Raw genomic sequence first — 15,496 nt, forward strand, 5'->3', positions numbered from 1 at the left:
AAGAGTTAAAAATGGACCTGCCCTACGACCCAGCAATTGCACTGTTGGGGATTTACCCCAAAGATACAGATGCAATGAAACGCCGGGACACCTGCACCCCAATGTTTCTAGCAGCAATGGCCACAATAGCCAAACTGTGGAAGGAGCCTCAGTGTCCATTGAAAGATGAATGGATAAAGAAGATGTGTTTTATGTATACAATGGAATATTACTCAGCTATTAGAAATGACAAATACCACCATTTGCTTCAACGTGGATGGAACTGGAGGGTATTATGCTGAGTGAAGTAAGTCAATCGGAGAAGGACAAACATTATATGTTCTCATTCATTTGGGGAATATAAATAATAGTGAAAGGGAATATAAGGGAAGGGAGAAGAAATGGGTGGGAAATATCGGAAAGGGAGACAGAACATAAAGATTCCTAACTCTGGGAAACGAACTAGGGGTGGTGGAAGGGGAGGAGGATGGGGGGTGGGGGTGAATGGGTGACGGGCACTGGGGGGGGGCACTTGACAGGATGAGCAATGGGTGTTATTCTGTATGTTGATAAATTGAACACCAATAAAAAATAAATTTATTTTTAAAAAAAAGAGTCAGATGCTCAACCAACTGAGCCACCTAGGTGCCCCAGTATCTTGAATTCCTAGGAGGACTACTGACTCTCTTAGAGTGAAAAATGATTGCAAATCGTTTCTGGAATACTTCTATAGCTTAATCATCAGAGATATTTTCCTTTCGCAGGGATTTTCAGTAGATTTTCCTAAGTTCAGGCTTTGTACTTAAATGACCCTGTGCCCAGTGGGACTGATGACACGTGGGTCTTTAGCATCACTCACTCCTAACATGAGGACCATCTCTTGGCAGGTACTTCTTCTCCAAGGTCATGTCTGTCCCATTTGTTATAAACGAGAAGAATGGTCTAAATTTTCATTTGACAGAGGCAGACAAACTGCAGATTTGCAGAAGGTCCTTATGATGAAAATCATGGCTTCAAGGACAGCTGAACTGAAAGAAAAGAATTCTAACTTTCCAGAGCTTGCTGTTTTCAACAAGCATCATGCAGGCTTTTTCCTGTGGTATCACCAAATTAAAGTGCAAATAGATACAAATATGCACACACACAATATGCAAGTCTTAAAGGATTGAGATGAATTAAGAAGCAAACTGTTTGAAATCAAGATATAACTTTTGACAGTAGAGGACAAGCTCAGCCACCTTAGTGTTCCTCTTCAAAGGCATTTTCCCCAAGATGAAAATGAAGTGACTCAACAATCATTTCATGCCTCACCACAACAGCCTGTCCTGCTAGTGGCACCTGCCATTTTAAGGAGGAACCACTTGCACAAACGTAGAGAGAACAGTAGTCTTATAAATAACCTTTTATCAATGACTCAGATTTCAACTGTAACCAACATTTTGCTAATTTGGTTTTGTCTCATCCATCACCTTTATTTCTGAAATGTTTTAAAGATATTCGTGCAGCTTTGATCACTCACCTTGGTCTCTGTTGTGTTTAGAGTTGGAAAGAATGGTAAGAATTACCGTCTTTATTTGAAGTTGAAGGAACTGAGGCTCAGAGAGGTTCAGTCACTTACAGGCATAAATATGTAGCTTGTGTATCCTGTCTAGGGGCTCCCTCCAGCCCCCAACCAATGGTCTGGTTATCAGAATTGTCCCCTGTTTGCCTAGGTCATATTGTCCATAGTGATTCCTCCTTTAGCTGCAGAAATCTTCACATGGGGGTGAAAGAGAAAAAAAACTTGGGGGAGAAAGTCAGTGTCATGTTACCAGAGGTTTGTTTTTTTTTTTCCTAAGCCAGAGAAGATGATGGTGGTAGGAGAGTCATTTGACCCATCTTTCCTCCCTCTGCGTGTGGGATTAGGCTCAGGCTCTCACACCATATGGAAAGAGACTCATTCACCAGGTGCCACACCTATTGGAAAAGCTCACTCTGAAAATGAGGATAATGGAAGGGAGCAGAGGTGCCTCCCAGAATGAGTGAAAAAGCTCCTCCCCTTGTCCCTCAGGCTCCCATACACCTCTGGCCCTCCCTCACAGGTGCCTCTGCCCTCCCAGAAGGAGAGATGACAGTGGAAATGCTTTGGTTCCCTAGAGAATTCAGTACTATCCCATTGAACAGTTCTGGGACATGGCACCTAGCCCATTTCAAAAGCAATCACAAGCTATTTATTAAGAACCCGCTTATGTTAGGAGCTGGTATATGGCTATAAAGATGTCTGGAATTACCTCCTGTGTTAGGGGAATGAGATCACCCCAAAGCAATCTCAGAGAAATGTTTGCAGGGAAAAATGAAAGCATGCTAAGGGTGACCATATAAAGGGACTAAGGACTGTGAATGGTTCTTTCTCTGCCCCCTGGTATCAACCCCTGCCTCTTTCACTTTTTTCTGCTATGAGACCCCTAATAACCCAGGAAGGAGGCAAGAGGAACCAAGGGAAAGATGCATGGCATATCCTGGGTACTTGACTGATATTTGATTAAGAGAGGAAGGCAGGAATACCATGCCCACTGATTAAAAGTAGCAGTAGATAGATAATAAACAATGCAGAGCTGTAGTGTCCCAGCTCTCTACCTACAACCTGAGGAAGAGAAGTCTGAGATGGCGACTGAGGGAACGTGACAAAAGAGATTCATGACAAAAGCCACTGAACAGAATATACTTTTAGATGTTGATACAGGGCCAGTAACAGGGACCTTCCTTACATTGGTTCCCTTCCCAGCCTTCATTGCCCTATTCTTTTCTTCCATAACACTATTGCAAATTGTAATTATATATTTAGTTAGAAGTTCAATCTTGGTTTCCACAACTAAACAATACCTGGCATAGTTGGCCCTCAAAAGTTTATTTATTGAATGAATGAATGAATGAATGACAAGTAGGGCTGGAAAAGTAAGGCCAGATGAAACAGTGAGGTTATTACTCCTCTCTCCTCCTTTGGGGAAAATCTCAAAGCATCCTTATTTATTGAACACTTATTATTTGCCAAACATTCTACAAAATTCTGTGATTTATCACATTTGTCCTACTAGCAAACCCAGGAGGAAGTGTGTTCATAGGTCCCCAAGACCCCCCTCAGATTTAATGATTCACTAAAAGGGCTCACAGAACTGCTCAGCAAAGCTGCTACACTCACAGTTACAGTTTATTACAGTGAAAGGATACATATTAAAGTCAGAATCAGAAAAAAATACATAGGGCAGAGTCCTGAAAAGACCAGCCACAAGCTTCCAGTTGTTCTCTCCCAGAGGAGTTGTACAGACACTTATTTGACTCAGCAAAATGCATGACAGCACACATGAAGTATTGCCAACCAAGGAAACTCATCCAAGACTTGATGTCCAGGCTTTTTATTGGAGGTTGGTCAGGTAGGCATGTGGTTGACTTGAGTCTCCAGCTCCTCGAGACGTCAGCGTTCTATCACATGACTCAAGCCTCCAAGCTGTAAATCACATTGTTAGCTTAGACTCTCTGGTATGCCCCAAGGCCCTAAGTAAACCAAATCTCTCTGAACAGGCAGGATATACCCAGGGCTTAGAGGTTATCTCCCAGGTCAACTACCAAACCTTTCATTGGAATAGGCAGGGTCTGAATAACCCAGAGTTGTTGACGGTGCTGCACAGAGAGGTGTAGTACCAGCCCCATTTTGTGTATGACCTAAGCTAAGGATCATGAAGGCTAAGTGATTTGGTCAAAGTTACAAAAGCCAGAATGCACACAAACATCCTACTTGATGCGAACATTGGTGTTCTATTGCACCCTTGTGTCTCCCTTAAAAAAGTAAAATTCTCTATGAAGAAAAGAAATTCACATAGAATATCTCATAACAGGCAGGATATTCCCAGGCTGATATCTCATACAGCCTCAAATGTAAATGACCAGATTCAAGGACTTCCACTTAGGAAGAGCATAATTCTGTGAACCCTCTGGTGATCTCAAGCCCCCAACTAGCAGACGGTCTTGATCCTGCTGAGCACTGGGGGGTTGGTTCTCCCTTCTCACCAGGGAAGACAAAATGTGTGCACAAGGGCCAGTTAGAACTTTCTAACATAGTCTCCATTGCCCAAAATCTGCTCCAAAAGGATTATTATGGGGAGGGAGGGAGGCATTCTGGCCCAACTGGCTAAGCAGCAAGTAGGAAGTTAGGATCCACGACAGTTAGTTGGCCCTTTGTCTCACTAGTAGAGTAAAATCACATTTATCCTACCCAGCATTCCCAAGGCCTGTTCTGTTAATCCTGCAAAGTGGTCCAGATGCAAATATAAAATCACATGGGTAGATAAAGCTTCTGAGAAGCCAGTCAGCAAAGAAACCTATATGACTTTAAGTTGGCATTTCCTGAACTGGAGTATGGAACACTTTTTTGAATGTATGTAACACCCAATTATTAAAAATCAGGACAATTTGGAAAATATGGCCAAGACTCCCATTTTTATTTTCCAGCTTATGCCAATAAACCTACTTTCAAATTATTATTATCAGTCATATTTATTAACCTTGCATGTATCCTTCTCTTCCCGGAATGCCAATTTCTGGCTATTTCTTGATTAATTCACAATATCATTCATTCTTTGAGCATTTATCAAACACCTCGTCTGCAGGTCTCAGAAACAGATACAGAGATGCATTAGAGACACATCCTGAACTCTCCAATGAGAACCCATAGCCTAGTGAATAATAACTTGAGCCAAAGGCTGGGATGTTTTTTTCTTGGCTCCATTCTCCAAAGATGGTTGATCTCATGACCAGCTCAGGGAGGTGAGCAGTTAGCTCAGCATGTTGATTTTGGCCCCACCTGATGCCAGGAGTAGAGAGAACCAGGCCAAATCCTTTCTAAACCACGGGGAAGTGTCACTAGTGCATGGCAAAGAGCTCATTACATAGTAAGAAATGGGGTTCTCTTCCCAGCTCAGCCTTTTCCCTTGTACTGTGGTGGTTCTGTTCCACTTGGGCTCCTTTTCTCTTGTTATCCTGTTATCAGTCCACATGCCTCCTTTATTATTTTCAAGTTGGAAATAAGCTCAGAGCTCATTGGCAAACTATACCTCCTGCTGTTTCTGGATTCTACTATTTGGGTATTTCACTGTTATGCAGTCTTGTTTCCGGGTTTTTAATATGTGCTTGTCTGGACTTGTTTAGTTTCAAGTGTCAGAAAATAACTCCCAAGTAGTTTAAGTAATAAACAAAACATTATATATATGGTCTTATTTATTAACTAAGTATCCTTCAAGCCACAGCTGGACCTAGGCATTCAAATTTTATTGTCAAGTCTCTTATCTATGTATATCTCTTTCTGCTGCCTTTTGCAGCTTCATTCAAGAAGATGTGTCCTACTGCTCAGGAAACATCACCATTGGTAGTCCAAGGTTTACCTCCTCAAGGCTCATGATCCAAGAGAGCATCTATATGTTAAACCTCAGAGAAGATTCTAGTTGACCCCACTGGAGGCAGATGAGTGCACCATACAAAGCACTATGCTAGGGGTTTTGGGTACTGTGGCTGGCCTGGCCCACAAACCCCTATGTGTGTGGTGTGACCAGAATGAATAACAGGCCCATCAGAAGATAGAGAGCAAACAGGTGGTTCCTCAGAGAAGGAATGCTTGCCGTAATTTTACTACTAGCGTTCATTTCTACAACATGCCTTTATGCTAATGTGTCTGCCTGACCTTGTTTCCTTGTTTCTTGGTTTCACACATTATCCCTCCATCCAAAGCCGTCCTTGTGGCTTTCAGACCCAGTGCGGTGACAAATGAATAGACAAATTACAGAACCGCAGAAAACTTGAGCCTTTTGAATCATAGAAAAGGAAAGCTCTTCAGGCACATACAAGCTCGCATTGGATTATCTGGCTTTCAGAAAAACACAAAGAAAAAGAGTTTGGTAACGACCTGGCTTTGAGACCTCCACACCCACTTTATCTGCATTTCCCCACCCACCTACACCTGTAGAGGCAGAAAACAATTGTGGGTGATAAAAGCTATTACCAACAATGTAACGGGTGGTAGCTGATGTGGAACTTGAGTCATTTTCCCCTGAGAGAACAGTTGAGAACCGGATAGAATCAACCAGCTGAGTCTCTTCAGGTGCTTAGCTTTTATGTGAGGGCTCTGGAGTTCAATAATTCATGCTAATACAGCCAGCAGCAAGCAAATTGCATTCACACTCTATTCAGATTTTGATTATAAAACAGAGGCCCAAATGAGTTTTATGATGGAAAAACATACTTGGTGACTTCAGCTGGATGAAAAGGAATGAGAATGAGAGAAGCACCAGGCCTTGAGGTCACAAGAGCCAGTCGGTCACACTGGCTGTGTGACCTTGTATGAATGGTGAATATCTCAGAACTTCTATTTCTTCATCAATACAATGGGATGATGCCACCTATTTCAGAGGATTTTTAGTTCGTATGAATGACATAATACACAGAAAGTGAAGTAGAGCTATAATGTGAAGCACATTTCTGTGGCCGGTCAGTACCACAATAAATGTTAATTTCCTCCCTCTCTTCAGATTCTCTCCCTCTCTCCCTGCCCCTGCTCCCATCCAACCATTTTTACAACAGGAAGGCAGTGGTTCCTATAAGTATGAATGTAGAGCTGAGATACCAAGGGAGATTGAAGAGAAAGAAGATGTTTAAAATCAATTTATGTATGATACAGTTCCACAATACTTATCTGTACTGAGGGGAGATGGAGGAAAGATGAAGTTGGTCAGGCACTTAGTACTATCTCAGGGTTTCAAAGTCCACGCATCTTTGCAGAGATTTAAGCACTTTGTATGCAATTTCAGTTTTAATATGCTTGCTCAGTAGTCATTAAAATATGTGGCCACTTGCACTGGAATGTCTTCCAGAAAAGAAAGAGAAAAAGGCAGTTTAGCCATTCACAAAACCTACATCACAACTCCATTGCTCCCATTTTAGTTAGAATAACATATAAAGCAGACCAGGGGCATCAAATTTGGAGCCTGGAGGAGCTTGGTAGAAATGCAGCCAAGACCACGATAGCCAAACTGTGGAAAGAGCCTCGGTGTCCAACGAAAGATCAATGGATAAAGAAGATGTGGTTTATGTATACAATGGAATATTACTCAGCTATTAGAAATGACAAATACCCACCATTTGCTTCAACGTGGATGGAACTGCAGGGTATTATGCTGAGTGAAGTAAGCCAGTCGGAGAAGGACAAACATTATATGTTCTCATTCATTTGGGGAATATAAATAATAGTGAAAGGGAATATAAGGGAAGGGGGAAGAAATGGGTGGGAAATATCAGAAAGGGAGACAGAACGTAAAGACTGCTAACTCTGGGAAACAAACTAGGGGTGGTGGAAGGGGAGGAGGGCGGGGGGTGGGAGTGAATGGGTGACGGGCACTGGGGGTTATTCTGTATGTTAGTAAATTGAACACCAATAAAAAATAAATTAAAAAAAAATGCAGCCAAGAGATTCTGGTCAAATAGGTCAGGGGTGGGGGTCCAGGAATCTGCATCTTGGACATCTTCCATCTTCCACCTATATCTTCCATCATGGAAGATATAGGTGATATAGGTGAACCACAGACTTTATTTTGAAAAACACTGTCTGAGTGGTTAAGAGCTTGAGCTCTTCGGAATAGGCAAACCCAATCTCAAATCTTAAACCACCACCATCTACCTTCATGAACTTGGGCCACTCCTTTAACCTTTCTGATGCCCAGTTTTCTAATAACAGGCTGTCATGAGATTAAATAAGATCTATCGTGGAGTACCTAGCACATGGAAAGGAACACTCATGAACATTAGCCATTGGTATTATTGTTATTATGCAAAGCCAAAGGGGCTTCAGTTCTTTCTCTCAATTTTTTTCAGTCTTCCTTCTTGTTCTTTCGCTTTTTACAAATCCAAATTAACAGTGCCTTAAGCAAGATGGATGTTTATTTTGCTTCCAGACAAAAGACTGGAAGTAAAGGTAGTCTAGGAATTGTCTGGCAGCTCTGTAACTTCTTTCCCTCATTCAGTGTGACCTTCATCCTCAGTGTTCAAGATGGCAGCTACAACTCCAGCAATCATGTCTGCATTCCACATGGCAAATGCAGGAAAGAGAAAATCAGTCTCTCTCAGGAATGACACATCCTAAAAGTTGCTTATATATACCCCATTGGCCAAAACTAAGCTGCCCCAGGAGGCTGGAAAATGTGACCAGTGTTCCAGGTGGCCATGTACCCCAAAAATGTGATTTATATTACAATGGAAAATTGGAAGAAAGAGGGGACAACTATTGCACCTGATCTACCCAGCCCTAGGAATCTAACAGATTCAGATCATTCTTCAGCAATCCTGTGCTTTCGTTCTACTTCTATTTGCGTATTTCTCAGATAAGAAACCAAAAAGGTAGTTGGCTTGGCTTGTTGATCCTAGTCAGCTTGGCTTATTTTCTTTTTTTTTTTTTTTTTTTTTTTTTTTTTTTTAAATTTTTATTTATTTATGATAGTCACACAGAGAGAGAGAGAGAGGCAGAGACACAGGCAGAGGGAGAAGCAGGCTCCATGCACCGAGAGCCTGATGTGGGATTCGATCCCAGGTCTCCAGGATCGCGCCCTGGGCCAAAGGCAGGCGCCAAACCGCTGCGCCACCCAGGGATCCCGGCTTATTTTCTTCCTAAATTTCTCTCATACCTTTCAGTTCTCATTCCCCAGTTTCATTCATTCTCTTTCTACTGTCCAATTTTTTTCAAATAATCTCCATACCCAATGTGGGACTCAAGCTCATGACTGAGAGATCAAGAGTCAGATGGTCTACTGCCTGAGCTAGCCACACACCCCTCTACTGTCCAATTTTAGTAGACGATACAATTATTTCACTGTAGAAAAGTTAGAAAACATGGCTAAGCACTTAGGGAAACCATTTTTTTAATATTAAAAAATATCACCACTTAGCAGTAACTACTCTTAAAATGCTGGCATAGCCATCCAGATAAAAATATACATATATAGGGATCCCTGGGTGGCGCAGCAGTTTGGTGCCTGCCTTTGGCCCAGGGCGCGATCCTGGAGACCCGGGATCAAATCCCACATCGGGCTCCCAGTGCATGGAGCCTGCTTCTCCCTCTGCCTATGTCTCTGCCTCTCTCTCTCTGTGACTATCATAAATAAATAAATAAATAAATTTAAAAAAAATACATATATATTTACAATGAAAGCCTAGTTCTCATTTATAATAAAAACATAACTTTTTAACCTCTTCTGTTATATTTAGTATATATTATGAGTAATTGGCAATTTTATTAATTATAGATCAGTGTCATAATTTTAATGACTTAGGATTTTCCATAATTTTTCAACCAATTCCATTTATGATATCCACAACACCATGCTAAGACTCCTAGTACACATGTCTTCGCTCACTTGTCCACTCGTTTCCCTAGGATGAGCTGTGTACCTGTGGTTTTCTATCTCCCTGGGCCCTCCTTACTCTATCCAGGGACCAGGGACCAGCAGAAAAACACTGCTTTATCATCCCATCAGCAAGGGACTGTTCAGGGCTTGTCTCTACCCCTAAACTGCTTGATACTCCTTTTCAAATGAACATCGCAGACTCGGAAGTTTCTCGCAGACTGAAATACTATACTGCCTGCTTACATCCCCTTATGAATAGCAAGACTACCCCCGAGAGAGGGGACTACTTCACCCCACTGCTGAGGAAAGCACAAAGTAAAATCCAAACCCAGGTGACACTGAAGGGCTAGTAAACATAAGTTAGGAGAACTTTCAGTTTGCCACACTGACTTCAAGCAAGACCAAAGTGAAACTGTTTCTGCATGTAGAAACCTGTTTCAATTAGGAAAAAAAAAGATGCACTTGATTGAAACAATTATTTAGATAGACAACTAATTTAACAAATGATAGTTCTTTAGCTGAGTTTTTTTTTAAGTGATGACTGATTTCTGACTAATTCTTTGTCTCAGTGCTTCCTAATGATCCAAACACTCATGAGGTTTACACTTTGTAGAGGAGACTGAAGACAAAATATGTTACATCACTCGCATATAGCTCTTTCTTTCCTATTTTTTATATTAACTTATTTATTGATTTAAGTAATTTCTACACCCAGTGTGGAGCTTGAACTCACAACCCCGAGATCAAGAGTTGCATTCTTCTCCAACTGAGGCAGCCCAGTGCACCTCATATAGCACTTTGAATTTTCTGGGACTTTTCACCTCAGTTTTTTTCCCCATCAACACCGAGGAATAGGTAAAACTGGTATCATTAACCTTTCCTTACAGATGATGATTATAAGAGATGTCATTTATTGAGCCCATACTATTTATCAAGCAATATGCTAAATGCATCATTATAAATATTTAGTCTTCAGGGGCACCTAGTGGCTCAGTCAGTTAAGTGTCTGCCTTCAGCTCAGGTCATGATCCCAGAGTCCCTGGATCAAGCCCTGTGTCGGGCTCCCTGCTCAGAGAGAAGTCTCCTTCTTCCTCTCCCTTTGCCCCTCTCTCTCCACTCATGCTCTCTCTCACTCCCTCACTCTATCTCTCAAATAAATAAGATCTTAAAAACATTTAGTCTTCAAGACTATCCTTATGAAGTACATATTCTATTTTTACCCCATTTTATAGACGGATACGATTTATGAAAGATTAAGTGACTTGACCATAGTCACATGAGAAGAAAGTGGTAGAGCCAGAATTCTCCCAATTAGTATGCAGGCTCCAGAGAGAGTCACTGACTCACTCAAGTTCACATAGTTATGGAGTCAAGTCCAAAATCCTGTTCCCTGCATATTGATTAAGAACAGGGACTCTGAAACTAGGAAATCCACTATTTCCCTGCTGTGTCTTCTTAGACAAGGTACTAAACCACTCTGTGCCTCAGTTGCCCTACTTAGGAAAGGGAGTAATAAGCATCCAACCCTTAGCACATAGGAAGTGCTCATTTGGGACACCTGGGTGGCTCAGCAGTTGAGCGTCTGCCTTCAGCCCAGGGCATGATCCCAGGGTCCCGGGATCAAGTCCCACATGGGGCTCACTGCATAGAGCCTGCTTCTCCCTCTGCCTATATCTCTGCCTCTCTGTCTCTCTCTGTGCTTCTCATGAATAAATAGAATCTTTAAAAAAAAAAAAAAAAAGGAAGTGCTCAGTAATCAGCTATCAATGTTCTATCTTCTGTCCCCTGAGCATATAAACTAAGGACATATTTCATTGGTCTGTGCCACACTGCAGGTGCCTCGAGCAAAGGCCTTATGCAACTACCGAGGGCAGAATCCTGGTGACCTGAGGTTTAATAAGGGAGATGTCATCCTTCTCCGGAGACAGCTGGATGAGAACTGGTACCAGGGGGAGATCAATGGAGTCAGTGGCATCTTCCCAGCCAGCTCCGTGGAAGTCATCAAACAACTTCCCCAGCCACCCCCACTGTGCCGGGCCCTCTACAACTTCGACCTACGAGACAAAGACAAGAGTGAGAACCAGGACTGCCTGACCTTCCTCAAGGTAAGATTCTGGGCAGCCGTAGAGGTCACCAGCAACTACACAGAGACTGTAGCAGAACCTGGACTTGTTTAATACTTGCTGATTTTTAAAATGTGTACCTATTTTACACATAAATGTTTCTATGTATGTACGTGTGCATATATATGTACTGTGTGTTTGTACCATTCAAAACTAAATGGAAGTTGCCAAAGAAATCTACTAGTAAGAGTTTGATGAAAATCCTTAAACCTTTTATATTACAATTGCAAAAATAAGTATTCACATCTTCATTCATTCATTCTACAGTCACTTTTTTTTTTTTTTTTTTTTTTTTTTTTTTTTTTTTTTTCTACAGTCACTTTTGAGCACCTCTTCTTCACAGGCCCTGGGGGATGCAGCATGAAAAAGTCACAGTCTCTGCCCTTAGGCAGAGTAGTAGAAGAGACAGATAAGTGGACAGAAATTTACAAATACAGTTTGACTGTGCTGGGCAAAATAGAGCTCTTACTATCTTTACCATGTATTTGTGAGGACATTCTTGCTGACTAAGTTCTGAGTACCTAATTCTACTCTTTGCAACATTCTATTTAATTGTAAACATTGTATTCAAAGCACTCCAGAAACACACAATAACATAATTATGCCTTTATATATAAATAACCTCTTACAAGATATTATTTTCCAAGCATATTAATTACCCTAAGATTTTTTTGCCTCTTTTATTTATCAGATAATTTCTCACCATGTGCAAGTAATAACACTTTTTTTAAAGATTTTATTTATTTATTCATGAGAGACAGAGAGAGAGAGAGAGAGAGAGAGAGAGGGAGGGAGGGAGGGAGAAGCAGGCTCCATGCAGGGAGCCGGACTTGAGACTTGATCTCCAGGATCAGGCCCTGGGCTGAAGGCGGCACTAAACTGCTAAGCCACCCGAGCTGTCCAATAACAACACTTTTACTGAAGTCTAGATTACTTTAATTCTGTGTATTCCATATTTATTATTCCTTACACATTCGAATTCTCTCACAAAGGCCAAAGTTGGGGTGATTTTCACTCTTTGCTGCTTATGCTAAGTACACCAGATACTAGAAGTAGATCTGGTATGGAAACTTAGGAAAGGTCTTTTATTTTGTCAAACATTTTTATTCCACCACTCCCAGAAATGAGATTTGATTCAGATTGCCTCAAACTAGATAACCTCACTGTCCTCCATATTTTGAAATACTGAGCATTATTGTCTTGGCACCTCAGACTGAGTCCCTTATGGAGTGATGCTTAGAAGAATGGCAGTTCAAGCCCACAGATATTTATTGACCATTTACTTTGTGGCCAGGCATTAAACACTGAGCTCTGGAGACACCACTGGAGGTATCTGCATTTTTATCCCTCTTTGGGAATTTGCAAAATTTGCAAAAACTCCATCTGCTCATTTGCTCATTGAACCCATCCATGTGCCAAGCTGTCCACAGAGGAAAAAAGGACAAATCAATGTTCCTACCTTCACAAAGCTGGCAGACTAGTGAAAGGAACAGACACATGAATGGGAAATTATGACCCAGGAACCAGAAGAGAGGATTTGATCCATTCTGGAAGCTGTGGAAGGCTGAGACTACACTAGGAAATTTCATGATCTTCCTAACTCAGCAGGTCCAAATTAAACCCTAGATCTTCCTCCTCAAAGATGTTCTTTTCCTAGTGTTTTCTATCTCAGGTAATTGTGCAGTTTACTCACGTATCCCCTTATTTATGCATGCACACATTCTTTGAGAAATATTTATTGAGTGACTACTAAATGGGAACCACTGTATTGGGTGCTGGGGACACAGAAATGAACAGAGCAGAGACCCTGAGCACATGGAGTTTATAGTCTGATGCGGTAGACAGGTATTTAAGAAATCATAACTATAAATGTGTAACTAAATTGTGATAGGGACAGAGAAAGCTAAGAAAAGGTACAGTGCAGTAATGAACTTTGATTTGGATTCATCTAAATTACTGAGAAGGATGGATATTCAGATTTGGACTGATGAATGGGTATGGAAGTGGAAAGGCATTCCTGGTATGGTATACAGTGAAAAATCAGTGTGTCCTGTATGACTTCTTATAGATGAAATATAAGGATGGGCTGAATGAATGTGTACATATACACACACTAGGAGTCAGAATAGTGGTTAGTTCTTACTGGGTGATGGGAAGGGGCACAAAGGAACCTTGTAGGTGCTGGAAATGTTCTATAGCTCTTGAACCAGTGTATGTTTTCAGCAAAGTTTTAAAAAATCAATATACATATATATGTATATATATATATATATATAGTATATAAAACAGATATGTTTTATCTTAATAGAAAAGAATCTAGGGGGGAAATGTGCTAACAGGGATGTTAACAATGGCTGTATCTATATTGTGGTACAATATTTGTTTTGTTTACTGTATTTTCAAATGTTTCTACAAATCTACTTATCACCTTTTATAACAAGAAAATTTTGAGTAAAAAGACACCTTACATTTGATACATTAAAAATTGAGTAGGGGTGCCTGGCTGGCTCAGTCAGTGGTGCATGCGACTCTTAATATCTGGGTTGTGAGCTCAAGCCCCATGTTGGATGTAGAGATTACTTAAAGATAAAAAAAAATTAAAGTTGAATAGGTTCTGCAAAGTCTTCAAAATTAGAATGAAATTTATTCTGCCTTTTGCTAAGCTAAAAATCTATCTCCCTGTGGCTCCCATATTGATTTCTCCATAAAATTAATATAAACTAACACCCAGATTCTGCTGGTGATTGAAAATTAGAAACATTTCCAAATTTTCTATTGGATCCCATTGTTCCTCCAAATTATTTCTACTCCTCTTATGGTCTTGGTGACCCAAATACTGCCCTTAATGGAGGAAGATTTTATAAATAAATTATGAAAGAGTTACATTTCTTGCACCTTACACCATCTGGGATTCCACTCTGATCTCCACTGAAAGCTTTCGCCACCTGAAAACCGAGAGCAAATGCTGACCTTGAGACTTTGTCTCTTTCAGGATGATATCATCACTGTGATCAGCCGAGTGGATGAGAACTGGGCAGAAGGCAAGTTAGGGGATCAAGTAGGCATCTTCCCGATCTTGTTTGTAGAGGTACGTAAGTATTAAGTCTGCATCTGATATACGCTTACCCTGAAATACACATGTGCCACAGGGACACCTGAGAGAAATGCCTTTTTGATAGAAGGCTTATTTCAGAAGTAACTAAAGTCTCCAAAGAAAAGATGCCAGAAGATAACACCCAGTTCTGGCAAGAGTGTGGGGAAATGGGCCTTTTTATTCTGCTGGTAGGAGTGTGAATTGTGCAATTTCTCATGCTCAAACTCAAATAAACCCATATCAATAACATGAAAAACCTATATCTCTTTTGATTCAGCAATTCCACATCCAAGAGTTTATTGTAAAGAAATATTCGAACAAGTATGCAAAAATATATGTACAAGGTGTTCGCCATAGCATTGTGCATAATGGTGAAAAACAAGAAATAATCTAAATATCCAATAAGGATTTCATTTTTAAAAATTATGGTGATGAAAAAATATATACCCATTAAAATAATTCTAAAGAAGAATATAAATATCACTGAGTATTTGGTAATTATGGAAAGAGGTTTATGATTTGTTGCTAAGTAAATAAAATTTGATGGGTATAGAGTTCTGGATTTAGAAGGTCAGAAAGTCATGAAGATCTGTTTCACAACAATATGAATATACTCAACACTACTGCATCCTATATTTTAAAATGGCTACTAAAAAATAAATAAATAAATAAAATAAAATGGCTACTAGGGTAAATTCTTGTCATATGTTTTTTACCATGATAAATAATTGGAACTGTATGAAACTAGCTTTATACATATGTGTGTGTATATATAAATGGATAGAGGACTGGAAGGGTATATGCAAAAATATTAACAGTGGTGATCACCAGATAATGAAAATCTAGATATTTTCATTGTCTTCTGCCAACTTATATATATT

At 40.4% G+C, this 15,496-nt stretch overlaps 1 protein-coding gene across 6 annotated transcripts in view; it reads left to right on the forward strand.

Moving 5' to 3' along the window:
- Window positions 1-15,496, forward strand: part of SH3RF2 (SH3 domain containing ring finger 2) — a 133,964-nt gene that overhangs the window by 49,796 nt on the left and 68,672 nt on the right. For all 6 annotated transcript variants that reach the window (XR_005355496.1, XM_038530509.1, XM_038530508.1 and 3 more), the window contains exons 3-4: window positions 11,234-11,503; window positions 14,514-14,609. Coding sequence is in view for 5 of the 6 variants with exons in the window: in XM_038530509.1 (XP_038386437.1) it covers window positions 11,234-11,503; window positions 14,514-14,609 (366 nt within the window). In the remaining variant the exon portion in view is untranslated. The remainder of the gene's footprint in view (window positions 1-11,233; window positions 11,504-14,513; window positions 14,610-15,496) is intronic.

Source organism: Canis lupus, chromosome 2, assembly GCF_011100685.1.
Source record: "Canis lupus familiaris isolate Mischka breed German Shepherd chromosome 2, alternate assembly UU_Cfam_GSD_1.0, whole genome shotgun sequence".
Lineage (NCBI taxonomy): Eukaryota > Metazoa > Chordata > Mammalia > Carnivora > Canidae > Canis > Canis lupus.